The 26,588-nt window shown below is 47.6% G+C and overlaps 1 protein-coding gene across 2 annotated transcripts in view; it reads left to right on the top strand.

Annotated features, from left to right (window-relative positions):
• zmat4a (zinc finger, matrin-type 4a) overlaps positions 1 to 26,588 on the top strand; it is a 97,335-nt gene that overhangs the window by 12,054 nt on the left and 58,693 nt on the right. For both annotated transcript variants that reach the window (XM_072665175.1, XM_072665174.1), the window contains exons 2-3: positions 6,136 to 6,237; positions 22,409 to 22,498. In XM_072665175.1, the coding sequence (XP_072521276.1) occupies positions 6,136 to 6,237; positions 22,409 to 22,498 (192 nt within the window). The remainder of the gene's footprint in view (positions 1 to 6,135; positions 6,238 to 22,408; positions 22,499 to 26,588) is intronic.

Below are 26,588 nucleotides of genomic sequence, written 5' to 3'. Positions count from 1 at the left end.
ACCTGCTCTGCAAGTCTACTCGCTGGCCACTTTATTAGAAACGCCTCCTTTGCGCTTCCTCTCGCTGGCCACTTCATTAGAAACACCTCCCTTGTGCTTCCGCTCACTGGCCACTTTATTAGAAACACCTCCCTTGTGCTTCCGCTCACTGGCCACTTTATTAGAAACACCTCCCTTGTGCTTCCACTCACTGGCCACTTTATTAGAAACACCTACCTTGCGCTTCCTCTCACTGGCCACTTTATTAGGAACCCCTCCCTTGCGCTTCCACTCGCTGGCCACTTTATTAGAAACGCCTCCCTTGCGCTACCACTCGCTGGCCACTTTATTAGAAACGCCTCCTTTGCACTTCCACTCGCTGGCCTTTTTATTAGAAACGCCTCCCTTGCGCTTCCACTCGCTGGCCACTTTATTAGAAACCCCTACCTTGTGCTTCCACTCGCTGGCCACTTTATTAGAAACCCCTACCTTGCGCTTCCACTCGCTGGCCATTTAGTTGGAATCAGCTTCCCTTAACGCTCAACTGTTGCCCTTCTGTTGCTGCACGGTTTACCAGCCCCCTCCTCACCCCATTCATCATCGGTCAGTGTCTGACCGCAGGATTTCTGTTGTCCAGGTGCAATTAGGATGGTGGGCCATTCTCAGCACAGCAGTGGCTCTGCCGTGGTATAGTGTGTATGGTGCAGGGGCGAGTGTATTGGGCACAGCGGTGTTGCTGGGGATTTTTCACCACCCAGAAAAATATCCAGCTGGGAGGGTCTGGGTCACTGTTCTAGCCATTCATCAAGGGTCAGTGTGATGAAGGGCTGGAGCGCGGGGGAGCACAAGGTAGGGCACATGTACTTGAGTAGCAAATGCTTAATATGCTGCTGTGCAAAACCTCTCGGAAACTTACAACCGTCCCTGGAGGGCCGGCACAGTTTGTCTGCACCCGAAATCTGCACAGAAAGGACAAGACTGATGCCTGGGGCCGGTCTGTCGGGCGCATGCTGGGAGTGGTTCTGCGGTCAGCAGCTAGGTAGGGTGGCTTCTTCTAAAGTGGTCAGGGAGGACCAGAAAGGACCAGGTTCTGTTTGACGTCTCCTTCAGACGGAACATTCCGCCGCTCGTTCCGTCTCATCCCTCGGTGGGTAGGTAGTCGGGCCGCCGCTGTTTATGCTCTGCCATCAGGAAACATCAGGAGTGCGGCCGCAGGCTTCCGTTAGCAGGGGGGCTGTTTGAACTTAGCACCCCTTGTCTATGGTAATTCTTCTGATTAGCGGGACACGGCGAGGACGGTGCCGAGGAGTAAGTAGCTGTCTTACTCCTTTCTATCGCTCTCCCTTTCCCTCATGTTTCCCTCCCTGCTCTTCTCACGCTCTGATGTTCTGCCACCACATGCTAATGAGCCCGGCTGGGACATTGGGACGTTACAGAGAATCTGAGGCTGTGTGTGTCTCGAGAAAGAAATGCAGAGAACGTCCCTCAGCCTAGGACTCGCCTTTTCCAGTTTTGCCCCTTCGCCGACGTCCTGTGGCTCGTGGTCTTCTTGCAGATGTTGTCGGGAGCTCTCCTCTGATCTCTTCCCGGGCTTGCAGCCTCCCTCTGGGCAGCTCCTCTTGTTGTCAGCCTGGTAATTAGGGCCCATCAGCATGTTCTGCTGGCCCCTTTCCCTCCGAAAATGCAGACCCTTGTCTTTCTCCAAAAATATCCCCAAAGTCTCTCTCTCCCCGAACTTTGGGTTTGGAGAACTTTCCTCAGACTTGCCGTTGGCCTGGATAACGGTGGTCTCCAGCAGCCATGTGGGACTACATGGCACCCCTTAAAGGTATCTTTAAGTGCTGTTGGTGATTGGTTGGTTCTTGTGGTGTTTTGACCAAGGCATGTCACTGATGATTCGACGGTCACAGGGAACTATGGGAACTTTAGAGGGAGTGTAGTCTGTCCATTGATGCATTGTCTGCTTTAGCCATCCTTTTGGGATCATCAGGTCTGATCTTGGAAGTACCGTTTGACAGATGTCCTTGCTAGAACACCCCTGATTCAACCCTTGAATTCTTTCTGAGTTGTTCAAATTTCGGAAGGTCAGATGAACTTACCCTGCCGTAGGAGGAAAGCACAGCTCCTCTGCTCTGATACAATCGCTTGGAAGGAGGTGTTATTAACTACATCAGAAACGCTACCTCAGAAAAGCAGCCATCAGCAGCTGGAATTAGAGAGAGCTAAATTGATTGTGCTTTCTCTGATTCCGGCTGCTGATGGCTGCTTTTCTGATGCAGCTCAGAGCTGTCCAGTCTTCTCATCGAAGGGACGGTGTGGCTCCAGGTTTGCATGCCAGCGGAGCAGGTGCATCCGTGATCGACTGTTTGACGACTGAAACCAACTGATTAAACAAGTAGAATCCAGCGAGCTCCCCAGGGGCACTATATATATATATATATATATATATATATATATATATATATATATATATATATATATATATATATATATATATATTAGTGTGTGTGTGTGTGTGTTTAAATGAAAGTGTGTGTGTGTATTGTGTTTTGTATAGAGTGACTGTGGTATAGGTCTTGCACTGCTCTGGATGGCTCTGGAGGACCGAGCATTGTAGCACAACGCAAGAGGCGCACAAGTTAGCGTTGTGCTACAATGCTTGGTCCTGCAGAGCCATCCAGAGCAGTGAGAGACCAATCCACGGTCACTCTAAATGAAAGTGTGTGTATTGTAGTGTGAAAAGCAACATTTGGAGGCTACAGGGGGGCTGAGGGGAGTATTTATACATATATTATTTTTATATTTTTTAAGCTGCTCGTTTGGAGCTTCTAAAGCTGTTCATTGTCTCCTTTCAGAAAGCGCTAGCGCTCTGTGTATCTCTGGGGCGCTCTCTCTTCTCTCCAATCTGCTTCAGAGGCCAGGCTGTCGGCTCTTTACCCAAATCTCCGCCGCGTCCCTCTCGTCCTCTCCTAAAGCTGGCAGCTGCCATGACTTGGAAGGGGAGTCTGCAAGCGTTCGAGTCAAAGCGAGCCTCTTTGCAAACCCAAAAGGAGGCGCTAGTCCATTTCTCCTTGCTTGGCTAAGCCGGGCCTTTCCCAGGCTTGCGCAGAAATGCTTAGCGTAGGTGCTAGGGTAACCATAGCCATTGCAGGGGCATTGCTAATGATGAGGACCCACCTGCCAGGGATATATAAACACTAAATATGGACGAGAAGCACCTGAGGGCAAGGCCACAGACCAGACACAGATCATAAGAATGATCTGAGGCGGGTCCGAAGATCTGTAGGGGGCAGGGCAGTGTTATTACACATGGTAAACATGGTTTTAAGGTTCAGAAGGCACTGTTGACTCCCAACCCATACAGAAAGGCTGCGATAGCCAGGTCCACACTTCCACAAAGAGACGAAAATGCTGGCAGGTTAGCCCAAAGCATCAGGAACACATCCCAAATTAAAAGGCGTATCCCAGCCTGGATTCTCTTTGTAAACGAGGCACAACATAAATCAGCCAATCAGAACAGATCTCATTTGCATATATTCGGAATTCGGAAGAGGTGCTGGCAGATGTAAGCCCATCACGCCGATCCCTTATCACTGTGATCATTGTTGTTGCTGCTGTTGGTGCCGCTGCTGCTGTTTGTGGATCAGATAAGGATTTTGTTAGAACCAGCTGATCCGGGATCAGAGCGAAAGGGCAGCTTCTAATGTGCAGATGAGCGGATTATCCAGATTAGCGTCAAATGTTGTGGGTTCAAATGAGTTCTGGAAGCAAAAGAATGGTAGATTATGACAGTTGTGGATGTTTATCTTGCCTGTGTCAGCCAGAGAATCAGAGGATCAGGATACTTTTTTAATGTAAACAAAGGTTTGAGGTGCGCTGGGCGGCCCAAGGTGGCACTTTAGGTCTTTAATCGGCTGAAAATCTGTTGGCTACAGAAGTCCTAAAGAGTTTGTTTTACTTGTTTCTTAAAATCCTGAGTTCTTTGGCATCACAGATGTACCCTGAGGATCAGAAACATGACCAACAGGCTCAGACTTTTAATGCATGGACTCATGGAGTAGACCTTTGAAGGTGGGCCAACCGCAAGCAATGCTCCCAACAATATGAAGGTAGGGACTTAACACACGTCCGCCACCCCCTCTTTTCCAGTGCAGCAATCCCGGGCAGCTTCCACCCTCTGGTTTGTCAGGTGGTTTGCCTTTCCATGGAGCACTCCTGACCGGGAGCCCCCACAGGTTTTGCCGTTTAGGAGATGCTGTGACCTGACTGGGCTCGCCTGGACATAACACTTTGTCCCTTGTCAAAGTCACTTAGGTCTTTAGGGTCGGCAATTTCTTTGGCTAATTTTAAGAAAAGTGACCGTTTTCACAATGACCCTCAATGTGTAAAAATACGGCACTATTGGAAAAAATATGTGCCCCTGGCACGTCCAGGCCCGAGGACGGCCCCGGAAGCAATGGCACGTCCAGGCCCCAGGAAGGCCCTGAAAGCAATGGCACGTCCAGGCCCCAGGACGGCCCCGGAAAAACCCATATTAGCCATGATAAACGACTGTAACCACCCTTCTATATAAATGCAGTCGTTTTAATATCTTGTCATATTCCGTGGCAGGTTCTGGCAAAGTGAGTATCACAGTATAGCCTCAGAGCGGCCGCAGCTTGGAGCCGAGGCTTGCCGCTTGATCTCCTCACCTCTTTTTAATGTGGTTTCGTTCGTATCCTTTTGTGGGAAAGCACAAGATCAGAGAACAGGACGATCTAATGGTTATACCCAGGAATACTTTTATGATTGGCCATATCCGACCTTGACCCACAGGCCCGGATCTCTCGTTAGGTAGTCACGGAAGCCTTTTTAAGTCTTCAGGTTGAGTGTGCTGAGCTCGACCCACTACCCCCGGCAGGGGCTTGATCTGCTAGGCTGCATACAGATGCCGGTGCTTCGGTTTAAACGCTCGTCAGGAGGCTGCTGATTAAATATGCAGCTCCCATTGCCAGCACTGCGGTTGGACATGCCACGTATGTCGTAGCCGCTGATGGAATGGAAGCGATGGGGATTGATGGCGTGCGTTTAGCCGTGGGAGCGTAGATGAGGTTGGTAGCCTATGGAGAAGTCAGCCGATGTCTGGACGTGAGCGGAGTCTCCGGCAGCCGTCGTTGGGTATCTTCGGCAGCAAGACGGTGCGAAGCCAGTTCCTCCACAGTGAGACACTAATGAACAACTACAGAAAGTGTTTGGTTGCAGTTGTTGCTGCTGCTGCTGCTGCGATCACTGGCGAACAAAGATTTCTTTGTTACTATGGCAACGCACACAGACAGAGTTCAGACAGAATTTCACAGATCTTTAGGGTTTCCTGAGGTTCTGAGATCTGCAAGTGAGTGAGTTACCAGCCCCTGTGTAGATACAAGCTTGAGCCTTCCCTTTAGTCACCTCTGCCGCGTTAGGGGGCTATGCGTGGACAGCAGACAGTAGACCTCCATATCTACAGTGCCGCATCAGGACCTCCCGTCCATTCTGGCGGGCCGGACAGAAAGGACTATGGTTCGAGCTTTAGCATGTCGGGTTTATCCTTGGCTTTACATGTCCTTGATCAAACTTGAAGAGAGGGCGGAGCCATGTTAGCCTTGCGATTGGTCAGGGTTATGCTGACCTAAGCATGACAGCTTTTAGGACCGCCCATTCCACATTGGAGCGTAAAAAACTTATTTATTTTAGTTTTTTAAGAAGACTTTCGTGAGAAATACTTTTGCATTTGCATCTCTCAGGGTCTCCCAGTGTCACTTTCATGCATAAGATTTGACCTCAAAACACCTACTGGTTACCGTACTGAGGTCAAAGGGTCAGTGTGTATGGAATGAGGCAGGCAGCTCTGTTTGAGACCCCTATCTCAATTGTTATAGAGCCAAACTGGTCTGATTAACAATAAGGCATGTTGGTGCTTGAACCCCTTTGAATTGCCGCTTGCCATGTAATTTGTGGATAGGGGGCTTTAATGGTGATTTGCACCAGTTCATCCAAGTCAAAATGGCCCAATCAGGTTTTTGCTAGGACAGGTGCCCCTGTGGCCCCGCCCCCTGAGCAGTGTAATTTTTGTTTTGTCTTTGAACGCTGGGCCACGACCCTCATTTGTTTTGTCTGTTTGCTGTGTTTGCTTTCCAGATGAAGTCGACGGAAGTGGACCAGGGCCTTTTCACAGACAGCTACTGCAAAGTGTGCAGTGCTCAGCTCATCTCCGAGTCCCAGAGAGTTGCCCACTACGAGGTCAGGACGGTCCCTCGGCCGACCAGTCTGTCCGTTTGCCCTTTCTGCCTGTCCGCCCATCTACCTCCATCCATCTGTTGGCCTGCCTGCCTGTCCTCTCCTCATACATCTGTTTGTCTGTCTCTGTATGTTGTGTGAGGTCGTGCAGAATCGGAGGGGTCGGACATGGACTTTTCCTCCGGGCCAGACGGCTGAGAGCCGGATTCGGCCGCGAGTTAAGCTGAAAGTTATTCTAAGGTCAGGCGGATGCCGTCGCTGTCGCAGCAGCCGCTGATGTGTGCTGACAGGGTAATGTAAGTTCACTGTGTGCGCGCCTCACTCCAGATCGCTCACCAACAGCTGTACGGCGGCCAGCTGTCGGCCGACTGTCCACCTCCCTGTTATTAGCGTGGTGCAACATTTAGCATATTGTGGGCTTATATTACGAGCATAGTATAAAAAGGGGAGTAGCTATAGTGACCTTTGGTGACACCCTTCAGTCATAGGGATTAGTCGTCAGTCAGCCCGCCCAGGCTAATGTACGAGACTGCATGCAGCATGGTCAGTGTGAGGGAGGACGAGGGGGGAGGGGGGTATTCTGAACTAGCATCAGACTGGAATGCAGTGCCTGTGCTCTGACAGCTGCTGGAGACAACTAGGAGTGTGTGTGTGTGGCAAGTGGTAAAATATTCATGCTGTTTTGGTACACTGGTGTGTACTGGGAGTGCGGCGCGTGGCCTGTCGTCTCCTTTGCTATGAGGTGAGCGGAGGAGTGTGTGTGTGTGTGTGTGTGTGTGAGCCTTCATCCTTATGTCTTTTTTTTTCCCTGCATCATCCTCTTCCACATAAACACAGTGGACCATCCAAGTAACGTGATGCCAAGCTCCTCCCTTTAGGGTCAAAGTGAAGCGAACTATGCGACTAACTGATGAAATCAAACACCGAAGGGCCTGAAAATGCCTGAAAGGGCTCATCACTGTATACCATCTCTACTGTATAACGGACAATCGAGAAAAAACGCAAGTGTTATTAGTGTTTCAGGTTTAAGTGTAAAGCCCCTGCTGTGTTTGCCTGAGGTTTCAGGGTTTCACAGCCTACTGGAATTGAGCTGCGGTGCTAAATACGGTCTTAATAATAATGAAAAATGAGCGTAATGATAATCCTAATAAAAAGATAAAAGGTTATGTATCTTTTTTTCGTTTTTTTGAACTTCCCACCAAGACTGTTGGTTCTCTCTCTCGCGCTTTCTGCCGCTCCCTCTCTGCCTCTCTTTGATGTTCTGGAAGTAAGGATTAAAAGCTCATTGCTTAGGAAAATTGTTGCCCTCTCAGCATAAACCTTAAAACCCGAGACCCAAGTGTTAAAGCTTCTTTGCATATCATCACCCCCCCCCCCCCAGCCCAACCTCTGAACTTCAGGCCGTACAGGCCAGCCAGCCCCTTGAAAATAATCGCTCCCCCAGACAGATCCTTCACCTCCCAGTCGCAGTCAGGAAGGCTCCCCGGGGCCCGATTCCCCAAGGCCATATGTATGCGTGTGATGTATCTGCCGGCGTAAAATTAGTCCCCTGGCCGGGGTGACCACGCGCAGTGTTATTAAAAGTGTCAGGAGCATTTTTCAAAGAGCGCTTCAAAGTGAAAGCGTACCTCCGGGTCGCGGAGAGGCCTGATAGCGGGATCCAAAGGCAATAAGGTGTTTGATTAAACTGATGGGGGAGCGCTGTAGATCAGCGTACCGAGGAGAGGGAGCAGAGCTTTAATCAGGGCCGCATCTCGCTGACGTTTTCTGTGATGGAGCCGTGTCTGAGGAAGAGACGCAAGAGCTGCTGTCTGGGGACTGAGAGGGCGCGAGAGAGAGAGGGGGAGTGTGAGAGGAGATGAAAAGGCCTTTAAACTTTATCACGAAAAAACAAATTAGGCTGGGGAGGAGGAGGAGGACGACGACGGGGAGGGAGAACTGAGTGTGTTCGTTTTTGCACGTATGCAGAATGAAACCTGACGACATTAACATGACTGTTTTATAGTGTTTAATATCTTTTGACCCAGTCCGATTCTCCTCCCTGACCAATCAGCTCGTAGCTTCTTCACAACACTGCTGTCTAATCCCCTCCTGCACTGATCTTAGTGGTTGTTGGTCTACTGGTGTGGAATAGCTGGTTTATAGTGGGTGAATGTGCTGTGTGTGTGTGTGTGTGATTGATATTTCTATAGCTCTTGTGTGTGCGTGTTAGCATTAGCGTTGTCCTCCACTTGGTTCTGAATGGGTTCCTCAGTGCTGGTTTATAAACCGAGAAAGGCGAGCGCTTCTCCGGTTCTCCCACTGGTAAAACGGAGCGTTTCAGTGAAGGGTCTGATTATTATGGCCTGGTTTCTTGTTTCAAAGCATGAGTTGGGTCCACTGGTCCACCTAAACACAAATGGTGACTGCTTGGTGACCATTTGCAGCACTTCAACAGTTACGAATACAACAGATCTGTGGGTAGCCGTCCAGACAGCCTGGCTCAGTGTCCCTTCAGGTATCTTCCGTCCACTTGTGGAATCGATGCCACATTGAGTTGCTGCACTTCGCTGGGCTTGAGGGGGTCCCAAATGATGACGTTTTGTAGGTCAGTGGATTCTGTCCGCAATGTAACCATTTAGCTGGCAGCAGCCCAACCATAAATACCTCCAGGAGGTCTTCCAGAAAGCTTTTTCTTCCTCCATTCTAAAGACCAGCATAGAACTTACTCAGAAATCACGATGGTTGGAGCCACTCCACTCCACTATGACCTGATATCCTACCAGAAGTTTGAGTCACGACTGTTGTGATTGGTAGCCTAAATGAAAGGAGGACAGATACCATCTCTGTGTAGATCCTAGATACTGGCCCAGAGGCAACCCAGACTCGGCACACCACTGAGACCCCTTGAAAGTCTTGATGACCTGGACCAGCTGTGTTACATTAGCATTGGAGGTTGCTAGATCTCCAGGACCAGGACTGAACAGGACTTGCTATAGAGGGTTTTCGTGGGAGTCTTCCATGGCGACCTAGGAAACCTATTGCAAGATGATACATGTAACCGTTCCGCTCTTACGCTAAATGAGGTTAAGGATCAGTCAAGTGTCAAAAGGCATGCCCTCTTAGCTCTTGAGCAATTAGCATCTGAATAAGGCTCGTCTCGTGTAGGCAAGCCGCTGTATCCCTTGATCCCTTTCGGTTTTGCTACAGTGAATCTTATCCCGTCCCCCCTCTGTTTTTCTCGCTCTCTACGATGCAGACAGCTCCCCGAATCAGCACTCTCTGCTCTTACATATGTATGAAAGGCAAGAGAGGGAAGAAGGAACATCAGAGACTTTAATAGTTCCTGTCCGTCATGCTGATCTCGGCAGCGTTCAAGGGCACCCTTGCCCCCTACCCGGTGTCCCTCTTTCACATAATGGTCCACTTCTGTCCAGCGATATCCCAGGGCCCAACATTTGTTATTCAAGGCCCTCTCCACATGTGGTTTCAGTAATACCAGAGCGTGTCAAGCTCTTGATCTTAGCCTTTAGCATTTAGCCCAGTCATTATTGTGTTACCGAATTTGTCAATTGGGAAAAAAGTGACCTTCTGTACATTTTGTTTGTAGGTGTTGTAGATGCTTGAGATTTAATCTTCCAAAGCTGGTAGGCTGGCCGATGTAGGGCTTCACCAAGGAAGTCTTGTGGGCATGCAGTACACATGCAAGCCAGCCTCACCAATCACAGAAGCCATACCTTGGAAATGACGAGCTCAAACACCTCTTCGAAACTGATGATGGAGGTTCCGATGTCTTTGTAGAACCACATCAGACCGTCTTGGTCGAGGTCAAATTCAATTTCTTATATTAATGTTAGTGGAGATTGATGAGGGTACTGCATTTGCGAGCCTGTCCAAGACTAGGACCACCTATTAGCGATGAAGAACCTTATATTGACCAAAAATGGCCAATACATCGATCATCAGTCACAAGGCTGATCAGCACACGTTGTTAGGACGATAGGAATTTGACCCCATCGGTCTCATTAACAAAGACATTAGATGTCAATATGTAGTCATAGACTATGGATCTGATGTGGTTCTGCAGTGGCATCCGATCCACCCCCATCCATTCTGGAGGTCAGATTTTTGCGATTGGTAGCACTGATCCCATTTCTGTGGTGATGGCTCAGTAGGTGCTGGCCACTAAAATGCCCAATCCTGGTCCTGGAAATCTACCATCTTGGAAAGCTTAGATCCAACAAATGTGCCTCTAATGTTCACGTGTCCCCGAAGTCCTTTATTGCTTCATTAACTTTGGATATTTCATCAAGGAAAATGGCCCTGGAACCTCCATGTGTAGAGCCTATTTCAGTCATTTCGCCCCTCTTTACTGCGTGTTTTGTGTTCCCTGGCATTTTGAAAGTGAAAAAAAAGCTTTTTTTAGTGCTCATGCCCACAAAATGCTCACGAATGAGAACTTGTGTAAGTTAGTTTTTAGTTAGCCTAGTCTAGTTAGCTATAGTAGTCTTGATCACTTTCCGTTAGTGCAAAAAGGGGGGGGGTGTGCTAATAGTGAGTGTACTTGCCTACCAAACCTACACTGTTAAGACCAGTCTATATGCTACACCGTATAGCGTTAGTGTATAGTGCGCAATTGGGACGCAGCCCGATTGGTTTTTTTTTGTTTGTTTGTTTGTTTTTTTTCCAGCTGCTTTTACACAACCTGAATTGTGGGTTAACTTGAGTTTAATGACGCTTGGACATCCGAGTCATCCAGGTTAACGAGGTACAGCCTGAACCCACAGTCGATGAATAACGGAGCTGTCCTCATTACGTTAATTGAACGATAAACACACACACACACACACACACACACACAGAGGCCTTAAAACTGCAGCTCCTGTCTCTTTAAGCTCTCTTCTCCTCGCTCGGAGCCGTCTCCGGCTCCCCTTTTCCCCTCTGCTTCCTCGACTAAGGGCTTCCCTCTCGTCTCTTCCGAGCGATCCGCCAGTCTCGATTAGGGAGGCAGTACGCTGATGCTATCCAGGGGGACCATGCATCACCCGGCCTGCTGCGGCTGACCTTAAAACATGTCCATTCAAACCGGGAGAGCCAAGCAGCGAGCTCATTCAGATCAGCAGAGGCCAAACCACAACGAGGAGCTGGACTGCGCTAATAACCATAGCATACCGTAGCATGATTGCTGTGTGCTTTTAACCCTTCGAATGACCCTTGGTTCGACGCTATAACTGTTAGCTTATATATTAGTGAAATATGAGGCTGCGTTTATAACCTTTTTCCCATTTGTTCTAGATCACAGGTTCTCTGGAGAACCGCTGTCCTGCACATTTGTATTGTTTTCCTGCTTTTACTGGCCCGAATAAGTCGAGGGATAGTTAGATGGGGTGTTTTGGGAGTCGGGAAAAGAGTGAAAGGTGCAAACCAGGTGGGATCACATGGAAAAACTGCTTGGAACCCATTACTTCTGATGTTTATTTAAGTCTTATTTAGCGGATTAGCTACAGAAATGCTGGCGATAAAGACGTAAGGGCGCATGTTGGCATCTTTTAATCAGGAAGTAAACCGAAATTTCCTTTCCGTTTTTGTTTCCATGGCGAGGGAGAAACAGGCTGTGGTCTGGACTGGCACGGTTAATCACTCCTTCCGTGTCATTACCCCGGCGATGATCAGCATCGCCGTTTAATTGCCCCTCTAAATCGGGCTGTCACAATTAGCCTCTCCACAATTACTTACAGTGCTCCCGAACAGCTTCTCCGTGTCCAAGCAAGTGTGTCGTAACCCCGCCGACACGTTCCCGGCCTGGCCCGTCTTCACACTTGCCATTAAACGCTGCATCATTTGGACACGACTCAAAAGATCGGAATCATTCGGACGGAGCAGATGCGCGAGGCCGGTGGGCTAATCGCCTTATGATATTCGGCCCACCATGTCTTACCATGTGATAATTGGGTTCCTTTCTAGATTTAATGCTGTTTGTGGACAAAGAAGATGGAGCGGTGTGTTGTTTTACCAACGCCGTGGTCGGTTGATGTGACTAATGCCGTGTTTTTTCTGGTTACGCAGCAGGATCGTCAGAGCAAGCCGTACTAACCGCTGTTAATGCAGCCGGGCCCGAACGCCTGTTCTTTTAAATAGAGTTTCAAAGTGGAACATGTATCTGAATGTACCCCCTGCGTTCAGCCTACTGCAGTTTAGCCCCTCCCATTCACCCTGAACTTACAAGGAGTATCCATCCAGTCAGGGCAGAGCTCCTTTTTGCATATTCCTATCTTAAAGAGGGAATTCATGCACCTGGCGTCCAATCAGAGCAGAACTCCTTTACATGGTTCCGTCAGTCTCGAGCTTCAAACCCTGTATACCCACGCCTATTCAGCCTACAGTGATTTAGAAGAAGTGTTTCGGGGGCGGACTACAGCCAGTTAGAACAGAGCTCATTTGCATATTCCAGTCTTAAAAGGGTTGTGATTGGACTGCTTGTGATATCATAAAGGCCAAACCATGCACACGCCTATACAGCCAACAATGGTTTGGCCCTGCCCGTTCATGGCGAAGTTAACGGGAGTGTTTGTTTGTTTTGGCGCAGAGAACCGGGCATCCAATCGGAACAGAGCTTCATCATAAGGTCTGTGATGTCACAAGGACCGAAGTGTTCCCCTACAGCGATTTAGCCCCACCTATTCACGCCAAAGTTATAAGGAGGGATTCAGACCGGACTACTTTTTAAACCTCAGGTATCCAATCAGAACGGATCAGAACCGTTCCTGTGATGTCACAAAAGCCACAATCCAGAGCAGCCAATCAGAGCAGACTTTTAAATATCAGGCATAAATATCATTGCATGGTTGTGGGTTCAATACCCATCCAGTCAACATGCTCATATGGGTGAAACATTGCTTAGGTGGGTTCCAGGTGGGTTTGTATATGCAGTTTTTCTTTTTTTTTTTTTTTTTTTTTACTGCCATTGGTTGGGCATCTCACATGGGGCCCCATCTAGGCCCCGTATGCAGTGTACAACTCAGATGGGGCTTATGCTTAACCCCTCCTGGTCCCATCACTAATCATGATGGGCATCCATATGTGGGCAAAACGTTCTGGTTCCCATTCGGGCTACCCATTCGGCCCCCACATGGACATGTTAGCTTCCACTGTTGGGGCCCTTAATCCTCTCAGCTCGAGGGGCTCGGCTGACCCTGTGCTCAGACTCTCTGGGTTTCTAAGATGGAATACGTGAGAAGGGCGTTCCTTGTTTAAGATGTTTGGAGAGCGATCTGTGACTTGGTGCGTAAAGCCTCACAAATGTCAGAACACGACCTTGAGGGGGAAAAAAAATAAGGGTGAAGAAGCACACAGGCCCGCAAGGTCCCGAATTCAATTCCCGTTATACATAACCCATGTTATTTATAGCGAGCATGCATGACAGGCCGTGATGCAGGGTCTCTCGGATTCATATAGGATTAGCCTATACGTGGAAGCCTATAGCCTAGATATAACACCATTCTGTCTCTCTGCTTTACACATAACGACGAGCGTCTCTACCTCGAGCGTCACCTCCGGAAAACATTATTCACGTTATTCTTCCTAAACAGTCATGAGTCATCTGAGTGATGAGTGTAACACATATATGCACGCAGCACAGACGCGTACCATGAATTTATTTTTCTTCCCTATTTGCTGTGGCAAGTAACGCTTTTCGATTGTTTTGACGTGGCGAAGAGTGACAGCCGAAGAAAACGGAAGGGGGGGCTTTCAGTCCTCTGCCCACGGAGATGAAACAGCCACGGCCATCCAAGTCCCCAGTGAGTCATCCGTCGGTTCTTGACAGATGCCGTTTTTGACAGATGGCTGGCGAAAAAGAAAAGAGGACATGGAAAAATTCCGGCTAGAGCTCCGGCGAAGCTCCGCCACCACCCCACTGCATTCGCCCCACTGATGCTAAACAGGCCGTACTCTTTTAGACTTGGCCGAGCCTTCGCTTTCTCTCGATTCCCATGAAGTGGGACGCAGAACGTCGACATGGAAGGCGTCAGCCACTTTTAAGGCTGGTAGATCTTTTAAGACGGAAGATTTCGCATAGTAGAGTGCAACACTAGGCAAAGAGCGCCGGGGAGATGGCGCTAATAGGTGGAGGAAAGAATCCTTTGCATACTCTGGAAGATGAACAAGGTGTGAGGGAAAGGACCTGCCAGAAACAAAAACAAACAAACCAACCCAAAAAAAAAAGTGTAAAATGAGGGAGAATAACAAGTCCCTGGGCCTTGGAGCGGAGTCTGGTAAGTCTGGTAAGTCCAGAGCTCCTGCAGAATATCAATGAAGGCACTCGCAGTCTCAGGCAGTCCAAGCTAACGGTCCCCCGCTGGCTCGGATTTGTTCTCTCTGCTGACTGTGGAGACTGGTGATTTCACGCTAGTTCATCGTTGGGAATTCAGGATTTTATTTGGATACTTTGTTTCCTTCACTTGTTGGGATGTCTGAGATCTAAAACAGTGTTTTGATATCCTGTCAGATGATTTTTAAAGGTTCAGATGACTTCTGCTCCTTCCCGTAGATGAACAGATAAAAATCCCAAATGTGGCTTTCTTCTTGCAGCCTTCTTCCACAGGGCCGATTTAGGAAGCGGGCGAGAGCGAGCCACTGCTAGGATGGCCTAGTTATTTTTTTTTTTGCGCCAGCTCGCACACAAGCTCCTCTGCATTGTGTAGCGATCACAGGAGACTCCTTCCATGAGCGATTGGATCGCGAACCCCGTGCTCGTCCCGTGGCGCTCTCTCGACCGACTCCCCTGCCAAGGACGAAGCAAGAGCTAATGGGTTGCTTATGTCACGGCCACTGTTCCATTGCATCAGGAACCCTTCTGATAGGTGTTAATGCTGCCCATCAGCCCTGCTCCTGAAGATCTTCACGAGAGGTTTTACTGACCACTGCCTTAAAAGAACGCCTTTGCCTCACGTAAACCTTACCTTCTTTTGTAAGTGAGATGCGCGTATTGCATTTAAAGAACATCGATATAATTTGAAGGCTCTAGAAAGACCCTTGAAATTGATTTTGATCTTGTATCGGATCGTCCAGAAAAACATGTCCTTTAGGGATGGCTCAGAGTGCGAATTACACTGCTTGACTAAAGGGGGAGCCCAAGAACAAGAAATTTGCAGTCAAACTAGCATTTGTGGCTAGTGTGACTAGCGTCGGTGGACTGTAGTCACAACAATGAGCAACTTCCCATTCCCTTAAGTATTACCGCTGTATACAGTATTCCTGGGGGTTGGGGGAGTAGCTTAAGTTGTGCCGATGGTTCTACATTTACGTGGTTTTTGTACAATCTTATCCTGTGTTATTTAAAGCCCCAGCCCCAGTGGTTTTTCTATGGCAGGGGTGTCCACGCTCAGTCCTAGCGGGCCTAGGCCCAGCATAGTTTGCTGATTCCTCTGTTCTACCCATACCTGCTTAATCTGGCAATCAACGGAGGAATCGAGTGTGTTTCAGGTGAGCAGGGAACTCGCCAAACTGTGCTGCAAACCAGTCCTCCAGCCCTGTTCTATGGCTTGACTCCCTTTATGGCACCTTTTTTTTTATAAACATGGTCCTTTTGTACTCCTGTAATTCCATTTATTGGCCACTTTAGGTCCACCTACCAAAGAAGTCCAGGATGTGAACGTACAATTGCAAAGTCTGTTGCCACACAATTAGTTTGCTGCCCTTTACTCCATTCGTCACCGATCACTCAATGTGCAACTGGGTTTCATTTTTCCAGCTCTCAACTGTGAACAAATCCATGCCCGCCAGAAAGTTATTCGAAGTTTCCTGCCTGACCTCGGATTTTGGGCAGTTGGTTTGAAATGACGATTAGAAAAGTCCACAAACATTCTATCCACAACGTTTGACTTTGTTTTAGCGATTACACCCAAAGTAACCCGGGTTAGAGGATGGCTCAGCATCTCCACGGCAATGTTTACTCAGGCTGGCCTTGTTTTTTTTGAGCTCTCCGAAACTCTTCGGAAGACATTTTTCTAAGCTTTTGATATGGTGGCCCAATTAAAGGATGACCTGTTGAGACTGTTTTGGCTTAAGGCGAGAAAAAATCACTGGTACAGTGAAACGACAGCCAATTAATGTTGATATTGAGAAGAAACCCTACTAACACACATGATTGCAGAGCAAAACACTGAAGGAATATGGTGTGAAGATTACTGTCCTGTTGAATAAACTTGCTCCTCCAAAAATAAAAGGCACAATTCTCTATTTGGAAGTTTTTGCAGTGCAAGTGTTTGGTCAATTGCCTTGAAATGAACTCTCATTTAACTACAGTGGTGCTTTTGACGGTGTGTGAACCCTTTGGAATTTTCTGCATTCCTGCTTTGACCTAAAACAAAAACGAAGATGACGCCAAGAGCAAGGCCTGCAATGGCCTGCGAGGTCTCAAAGGAACCCGAGGTCAAGGCCTTTCTCACACTGGCTAATGTTAATATTTATGAGTTGATCATCAGAAGAACACTGAACAGCAATGGTGGGCATGGCAGGGTTGCAAGGAGAAAGCCGCTGTTCTTCCAAACCAAAAACATTGCTGCCCATCTGCAGATTGCTAAAGGTGACGTTGGAACAATGTTTTGTGGACATTTGTGGATAAGAGGTCTGAAGAAAGGAAAACCCTGCATTCCAGCATAAAATCTGTCCCATCTGTGAAACATGGTGGTGGTAGTATATGATTTGGGCCTGTTTTGCTGCATCTGGGCCAGGATGGTTTGTCATTGTTAAAGGAATTGTGTATTTTACCAGCAGATTCTAGCAGATATCACTCTAGAGAACATGGGCCATGCAGCAAGACGATGACCCTGAGCACGCAAGTCGTTCTACCAAAGAATGGTTAAAGAAGTCAAAGTTGTGAAATGTTGTGGAAGGACCTGAGGCAAGCAGTTTATGGAGAAAAAACCCACCAACATGACCGAGCTGAAGCTGTTTTGTCAGAGGATTGGGCTAAAATTCCTCCAGGCCGATGTGCAGGACTAGAGGGCCACACCAGGTAAAGGTTAAAAGTAAAGGTTTAAGTTTGAAGTTTGTGCAGAAATATAGGAAACTCAAAAGGGTTCTCAAAACATTCAAGCACCGCTTCACACGTCTATTAAATGTGCCTTAATTTGTTTGTACATCTGCCACAGAACCCAATCCTAACCCTGGTGATAATCTATAGGGGACTAATGAACTGTGGGACCATACATTGTAGCCAGGGGCACACGGGTGATGCTGTAATTGATTTGTTTTGTGTAGTTATGATGATATTTTCTGTGTTCCATTATAGGCTCTATTAGGGCTTTGCAAAAGACATTTATAAATAGTTCTCACAGGAAATCAATCAAAGAAATGAGTGTATGTCCTTGTGAAACAATGCCCTGCTTCCCTGCTTACATCCTGGGTCTGCTTTTCAAAAACATATATAAAATAAAATAAGCCAGTCAGTGTTTGCCTTTGGAGTATCTCCCTGAGTGGACCGACGGAAAGGCCTTGATTAGATTTAGAGGCCCAAAAAATTCCAAATCGGATTGGATAACTTTTGAAAATCTGGCTCCAAGAGAGAAACCTGCAATCATGAAACTTGGCCATGCACTAAATTACTATTGACAGCTTCCTGGAACAACACTTGAGAAAGAATGGCAGCGGGATTCTTTGGGCTGAATGAAGAAATCCCTGGGGGGGAGAATACCTCAGGAACCCCAGATCTCTGGATGAACTGACTGACCAATTGATTGACTGATTAAGCGTTGGATGAACCCATCCCTAGGGTTATGCACTTCTTGTTTAGAAGGTCGTGTTTAGCTGGAGCAAAGGTGACGGGTGACTGTAGCATGCAGATGGCTTGTGGCTGTGAGGTTGCCTTCCGATTGGCAGATTGGCTCTCGGTATGGGAGCGCACCAACCGTGTCGCATCCATTAGACTTTGACTGGTTTTAATTTGTGCGTCCTGATGGCAGCCTCTTCCGAAGGCAGCGGGGAGCACACAGTATCTGATTAATTCATTACGAAACGCTTCAGGAAACGGGACCCAGCCCGTACCCTACCTCTGATGTATGGGAGAACTGAGTGACAGAAATCTGTTCAGGTAGTTTTCACAACGTATAATTAGTTCTGCAGTCGACGAGAGGGCACGGATTACGCAGCTTGATCTCGTCAGTTTCGCAGCTTCTATGTCTTTGTAGTGGATTCCTGCTTGGCACGATTCCCCTAAACATGACCCCTTCGCTGGGTTGTGTAGAACTTCCTTCATTCCTGCCTCTTCTGGGGTTGCCACTGCCTTGCATAATACTCCAAAGACCCCACCCAATGAAGAGCTTCCTACATCTGGGCAATCCTTGCATTAAGCAGGGCTTGATGACTTCTCTGGGCCGGATGTCTAAAGAGTTCGGACCCCTTCGGAATTTCGCCCTGTCAGACTTGCTTTGTTTTTGGCCGTGTAATTGCTGGACCCCGAGGTCTCCAGAGGACTGAAGTCAGGAACACTTAACAACAAACTGAAATTGGAACATGGGGCACTATCACAAACAGCTACATTGGTTTGTTGACCACGTCTCTGAGGATTGAGTGGACCAGAGGACAATCCAGCGCCGGGCCCATTGACCTGGGCGAGGCTTCTAATGAAGTATGGATTGCCCTCTTCAGCCCTGGTTATGTCAGACAAGCTTTTTTGGAGTCCTTCTCGTCAGAGCGGGCTGATTTCGTCTGGAGTTGGAACAACTTCAAATAAAACGATGGCTTGCTCCTACACAGGGAGTCCTCCTGTCTGTCTCGGTTTTAATGCTGTTCGGCCGCTTGAAGGCTGTTGTCGAGCCTCCGATTTCTGCTCCTTCCGGAGGAGTTCATTATTGCCAGAAGCCATCATGTCTGTCATGTCCTGTGTCTCAGTTTGAAACTCTGCGCCTGATTTCCCCCAGGTTCCCAGCCGATCGGTGCCACACATATACACCCAAATGAGTAGACGACTAGAGTAGGGTTGGGTGGTCTCAGTAATACCTTGAAAAAGAGACTCCGAGACGAAGTGCTAGTAAAAGCTGAAAAGGAGTGGGGCTGATTATTAGTCGTCGTGTATCTGTAGTTCACTCGCTAAGCTAGCATCTGCTTTACTAGCTCAGCTAGCAGCAGCTCCACCGGGTATTGGACAACCCAGTGCAGCTGAGCTACCAACACAAGTGCTGAGTGCTCAGATCACTGTATTACTGTTATACGGCACAAGCCTGGACTGGACTGAATTCACAGCAGACATGGGTGAAGACTAGCCTTGGGTGTATATAGCTATTTGGTTCCAGCACACTCCTGACACTGCATGGTTGAATGCACTATTAGCTGTTCCAGGTTATCTTATTCCCATTGCCAATGGCAAGGGATTTGACCTCGGAGGACCCAGGTAAAGTTACGCCAACAGTAATCAGCAAGGCTAGACCACGTAACCACTCAAGTTTGGCTCTCGGGACAATAGGGATGGTGGGACGGGTTCAGGATGGTGGGGCACCGAGACTGAGGGCTCCGGCTGTTTCTCTGGAGGGCCGGACATTCCCGGATCGGACCGCCAGCCTTCCATCTGGACCGTGAAGGCCAGACGAGTATAGTTGCCTCTTTGTCTTCCTCTCCTCGCCAGTCTGCAGTCGATCCGTCCAATCTATCATTTTTACATCTTGGATTTATATCATATTGCACGTTTACCCGCAGACGCCTGAGTCAGCGTCTCTTGCCTTTTGTTAACTGCGTTCGGAGAAGGAGCCAGAATCGCAGAAAGCCCCCCAAGCTATTTTACAGAGAGGGGGGAAAAAAGCCGTCCGTACGAATTACCCAAGGTGTCTCTCTTTATCCTCGTCGTCTTTCTTTCCTTCCTTCTCCTTCTCCATCTCCATCTCTGCATCCCCTCACCTTACCCTTTCCTTTACAGAGGAGCTTCTGCAGCCTTCTCGTCAAACGGTGTTTCGGATAAACCGAGGGAGGGTTTGATTGATTCTCCTGGCGAAAGCAGTCGCGCTGTCAAACCCAAGCCATCGACAGATTTGTGATCTGCTGCTCGCGCTGGTGTTTTAACGACACTGCAGTAATTATTTATCGGCCAGACTGGCCTGGTGGGCCGTCTCCCAGCAGTGTATTGTGGCCGACTGCTCTTTTCTCGTCAAATTCACTTATGCTCCGTGCCCCGCTACAATTGAGCTCAGTGTTCCTTTGGGCCCTATTGCCGATTCATTGCTTGTGGTGCGTAATGGCTAATTTCACAGTATTGACAGCAATCTAATTTCATAATTAGTCGTGATTGAAAACCCGAGGAAAGGGTGGGGGGGGCGGGGGGGTTAAACTCCAGTCTAGGAGGCCTCAACAGAATTTCTCAGGCCTATTTTACATTAAGTACGTTTAGTTAAATGGGGCTTTAAAGCAACATTATGGGGCGTTTCAATTAAAAATCTTTTTAAAATTAAAAATCTTCAGTTTATCTAAAATCTAAAATCTTAACTGCAGTGAAATATACGTTAATTACACTTTCCACCTGGAGGGGGAGCGCAGGAGCAAAAAACACAAATTCTCCATATTGCTGCTTTAATAACGGTTTAGCTACACCTTACCAATACATTTACCTTCATGAATATGAATCATATTGCACAGGTAGGTGGGAGTCCTGCACAAGTGCTGTTAGCGGTGTAGTGAGCTGTGCTTGTTTAGCCAAGCAATCGAGCACTAGTCAGCTTCGGTGGAGGGCAGTGGTGTTATCCACCATGCTACACCAGGCATTACATGCAACAACCATGTAAGTGGTTAATAATGTAAAGGGTTAGAGATTCTTCAAGCAGGGCCATTTTCCAGCTTAAGCCCATCTGTTTCACATCAGTGATGAATTGCTAGTTGGTGTATGATGGGACTATCAACAATGGGAATATCAACAACCTTTGCAGGGCACCTACCCCCAGTGACTGTGGGTAAAAATGGCTACAATACATATTATTTGGTGGAGTCTGTGTGCTACAGGGTTCATCATGAACGTCATCATTAGGTTCTCAACCTTGCAGCTCTGTGATCTGTACTGTGGTAAACAGAATCTAGAAAAATAGAGAATACACAATAAAAGAATAATTATATAATTGAATAAAATAGAAAATATATAAAAATACAAGACTGTTTCTAGATTTCATTAGAGGTCAGTGATCCAACATGTCATGATTCTGGGCAGATATGATCTGCAGTTTGCAATTATGTCATGGAAAACTTGGTTTTATTTGTATAAAGCAGCAAAAAAAGCAATTAAAAAATATGAAAGCAAAAAAGCAAATGAAAAAAAAAAATCATAAATAAATAAAAAGCCAAAAAGGTGTATGGAAAAAAAGTAAAGAAATCAAAGCCTAAACAATGAAAAAAGCGGAAAAGCAAACGCAAAAAAATTAAAAGGCTAATAAACAAAAATAAAAAGCAGAAGGGTGTATGACGGATTATAAACGAGCTCAATTAAAAGCAGAAAAGTAAATAAGAAAACAGACTAAAAAAAGGGTAAATTTTTTAGAAAGGCCCAAAAGCAAATAAGAAAACAAAAAAAATTAAAAGCAGAAAAGTGAATAAAGAAATAAAAAGCAAATGAAAAAATAGGGTAAATAAAAAAAGCAGCATTTAAAAAGAAAAAAATACTGACAAGCTGAAAAGTAAATAAAAATGCAGACTAAAAATGTAAAAAGTAGAACAGTAAAATAAAGCAAAAAACCCCAGAAATGATTGACAGCAATCATTGAATCAGTGTCACTCTTATGCTAAATGTCAATATTATATCTAATTGGAATGTGACGGTACACAAACGTCCAGATTCAGTTCAAACAAGACCACAGCTATGACGGCAGTACTCCTAAACCTCTACAGTTCCCTTAATACCATTAAAATTTCAATATTCTGGGTGGCATGCATGCATGTGAATTGACCGTAATTACTGTAATGGTGTGTACCGTGTGGTGTGTGTGATGATTGATTCCAAGTGTAATAGAGGTTTAACCAAATATTATCTAATCAACAGCGCTCCTGTGGTCCGAAACTGACCAGTGATGAGCGGGAGAAGGTGGCGGACAAATTGCAAGCACTGGTGCATGACAACAGATGGGCGACAGTCTGCTGCTGCATAACTACCATTATGTCTCCCGTCAAAAGCTGAAGCGTAATCCCTGATTTCCACCTCTTTTTTTGTTTGTTTGTTTGTTTCTAGAGTCGAAAACATGCAAACAAAGTGCGTCTCTACTACATGCTGCACCCGGTGGACGGAGGCTGCCCAGCCAAGAAGCTACGGACAGATAACGTGAGTACCTCGCCTGCACAATACGAGCACTGTTTACGCAGGAGTAGCAAACCCTGTCTGCTAATGGACTCCCCCCCGCCATTGATTTGGGCCTGACCCTCCCTGTATCTGCCTGTGTGTCTCGAATGCTTAAACGGTGCTCCATTTATGGTTGAATGAGCCTGGGACTGATACAGACTCTGAACAATGGGAGAGCGCCAGCCAGCTTTCCATCAAGCTGTCCTTCAGAATGCTTCGAGCTTGCCTGAACGTGGTGCGATCTACTTTTTGACAGTGGTACCGGTGTTGGGCATCAGCTCTTGATCGATAAGGGGTGAAAATGGGTGTTGACTAACCCATAGACTTATAGTGTTTTTAGCAAGCCGTACTAAATGGGGGGCCATGTCCATCCTCTATTGCCCCAGTGCAAGATGCAGTGTACTGCTGAAACTTATATGGGCATGATTGTAAATATTTACCCCTAAGGAGACCTTCTGCTTCTGGTAGATAGACCTCGTCAAAGCTCTCCAGCTCTTCGCTTTCCATGTGCTCTAATCCCGTCAGACCGGTATTGCTCACTAACATTGTCCATTGTATTTTGAGACGTGAACCTTGTGTCCGAACCCACATCGGTGTTTCCCAAGCTAGTCCTCATGGGGACCCTAGCCAGGCTGCCAGATGCATCTAGACCAAGCCATTCAGTTTCCAGTGTTCCTAAAGAGCCTCAGCCTTCCCTGCTCCAACACCCTTGACCCAACAGACAACCGAGGTCAGTTGTGGCACCTTAGTGGCCAGTCAGGTTCATTAACAGTTCCACTAAGCTGCTCTTTTGCCCTTTTTCCCCTCAAATGCTGACAATGAAACGTTGGCCCTCATAAAAACCTCACTCCGCACATTCGGCTCTATAGGACTGTCGGATTGGCGCCACGAAGCCCCTTTCAGCTCATCCCCTGAAGCCGAACATTTTTCAACTTGATCCGCTGTGGAACAAACTGAGCCCGCAGAATCCTCATCTTTCCATAAGATATATAGGCGTTTTGAGAAGAATGTGCTCTGCTGGATTCAGCCCAACGCTGAATCCCGCAGGCGGAGAGGGCCCAGAGATCGCCAGGCCAGGCAAGATGTGGACCTCATGGACCACTAGAGGGTGCTTCACAGCACTCTTGTGATTGGGAAACCCTGATCTAGACCTTCACAGTCACATCTCTTGGAGTTTGTATGTATGTTAGGCAAGGTGTGAAAGTGGTCCAGAGGACCGATCGGTGGAGGTGCGACCGATCCGCTGCAGGTGTGGAAGCTGTCTGCTCCCGGCACTGCGTAAGGGGTTTGTGTGATTGGCTCATTTTGTCACATTGCCTGCATGCCTACAAATCTTCCCTTGCAACAGAAGAAGATTTCTTCAGCTGGCCAACCCCATATTCAGCCCGGCTCATGCAGGCATTGCCTTCCCCTGAGGAAACCGTGCAGGAGGAGTTCACATGTGCAAGATCCTCTTAGTTTTTGCTGGTCTCAGCCTCCTGCTCGCTCCCCAGTGCCCCGGCAGTCTGCGCTGCCTGTGGAGTTAGCAGATGCTGCGTTTACATCCCAGTGCCTCTAAATACCACCACATAGGGCTATCTGTAGGTGGCACGAAGTCTGAATTTAAATGCCTGTTTGAAACCGAAGCCAAAATGCTGAGTGCTAAGAAGCAATTAAAAGTTAAGTGACTTTTATTTCATGCTGTATTCATCACTGTTATCGCTTCACGGATCTGGAGACCACTTTCCACGCTTGTTGGAACTGTTGTTGACTTCATTTCTTACCTAGAACAACCTGGGCAGTTTCGTTTACTGACTGGCTGTGCGAGTGACAGATTTGGAACTGCCTCTTGCCTCAGTCGAGGCCGAGGGCTGCGTTTAGCCACGAAGCTAACAAGCATCTGTGCTGTTGAGAGCAGGTGTAAGTCTTAGGTAAGCTGAGTTTGGGTCGGCTTCAACATTGCGTCGTTAGCACCGGACGCCGGCCTTGCCCAGCTTTGCAACTGTGCTCCTGGGTCCTTCACATCTCAACACTAGTAAATATGGGGTACATCTTAAGGCTCTGAGGGCAAGGCTTGAGTCCTTTGCCAGACAGGGTCACAAAAAAATGCTACAGGAAACAGAATAGAGGTCATTTTATACCACAGTATCTTTTTCACTTTAAAGAGCAGATATTTTGGTCCCGGAATCACCAGCCAGCTCTCGGTCACTTCATCGTCCATCTTATGGAGAACCGTGCAAAGACGCTGCGCAATCCCACAGTGGTGTTGCCGTACATTAGGGAATTTCAGCTAATGGACTGGTGCCTTGTCCAGGAGATACTCCTGCCTCCTGCCGGGATGGCAGGACAAAAGGTGGAACAGAACAGGACAAAGTTCTTTCGCTCAAAAGAACCTATAAAGAACCTTTAAATTGGTGAAGAACTTGAACATCAAGAGATGGTTCTTGAAGGCTCGTTTATGCTCAACGTTAATTTCATACGTTCATTCCATCCATATTTGTGCAGCTTACGGATACGGACAGAAAGGAACCGTACCGCCGGAAACCGTTCTGGAAGTGGTCTAGCCAGGAAGTAGGTTTGTCATGACAACCTCCTCGACTGTCGCCATGGTTGTTGTTGTTGTTGTCCAACTCTTTGGACTCTGAACTGCCCTCTAGTGGATGTGCTTCCTAACATCCATGCCAACGTCATGGACGCATAGAAGTATGCATGGTTCTCGACATTCCAAACGGATGCCGGGGAGCTGCCAGGGATTTTGGGCCCCATGAAAAGATAATACACTGGGTCCCAGTGTATCCATTTCTTTAGGGCTCCCATCAGTCTCCACCATACAGTGCCCCTGAGTTGAGATCTTTAATTCATAGACTACACTTGAGCATTCAACCAGCTTTTTCACGGAACCAAAAGTGGTTCCTCTATGGCGTCGCTCGCAGAACCATTCCGAAAGATAGATGGCACCTGTTCAATATGAATGTTCCCAGTGAGTTTTAATAGCAAACCCTGCGCTCGCTACTCCCGCTAGGCTATACCTGATTTGAATTCCTCTTAAAAGATAAGAGCTTATCAGTGGCCTAATACATCTGCTGGGAGCTTTTCGCCCCATTTTCTTCCCATAATGCAACACCGTATCGTCGATCTGTTTACCCATATAAGGAGGGCAGGCTTGTGAATCCGACAAATGTGCTGGACCTGGAGTCTTTCGTGATTAAGGTTTTGTCATTAACCTGTAACCCACGATAGGGGAATTCATACAAGAAACTCTGGTCCCCAGACCACCTCCTGCCCCACAGCCCCCCCACATCATAAGCTTGACAGTGTTCAAAGTCAGCACTTCTCTGATGGGATTCTGGGGAAGCGGTGTAGAGGTGGAAGCAATTATTTTTCCAGTACGTTACTCCCTCTGATAGCTTAAAGATCAATGCGCTCTGCGTGGCCGCCGTTGCATGCATGCTGGGGCTTGATGAAAACGGTGGATTACTGTAACGCTAAGCATCACACTTTGATTCGGTTTTCTCCAAAGGGGCTCCAAAAGTTGTTGTCTAGGCCCTTTTTTTCCCCAAGTCCGTGTGTGTATGTAGTGCTTGATGAAACATGAGGTGTCTCTGCTTTAATGTACTTCAGCTTGGAAGTGAGGTAGAGGCAGAAGTAAGAAGAATCAAGTACAAGTCGACGGAGTCGCGAGTTCTTGCCATTGCCTTTCTTTTTCCCAGAAAAAGTCCCAGATCAAGATATTTTGGCACGGTCAGTGCGGTCACTGTTCTTGCACCAGCAGTGCCTGTCCAACAGCTGACAACAACGCCCAGAATGCCCAGCATTCCTCACAAATTCAGTCATTAATTTTGACATAATTTCCCTCCCTAATGTCTCTTCCCCTAGCACATGCAATGCTCCGACACATGCACAACCAGCCACCTGCCTCCTGTGAGTCAGGGACCCGGCTCTGATTCATCGACTATCGGGCCTTTCCTAGGTTCCTGGGTCTTTGCGGTGTGGGAAAGAAAAAGAGAAAGAGCAGGTCTATGGGCAAATTGTGCCCTCTCAGGCACACTTTCGGTTGCTGATGGCAGGCAGGCAGCGTGGCCCAGGATTCCAA

The sequence above is a fragment of the Salminus brasiliensis genome, chromosome 20 (assembly GCF_030463535.1).
Source record: "Salminus brasiliensis chromosome 20, fSalBra1.hap2, whole genome shotgun sequence".
Taxonomy (NCBI): Eukaryota; Metazoa; Chordata; class Actinopteri; order Characiformes; family Bryconidae; genus Salminus; species Salminus brasiliensis.
Note: the sequence above shows the minus strand (reverse complement) of the source record. Positions and strands in the feature narration are given on the sequence as shown.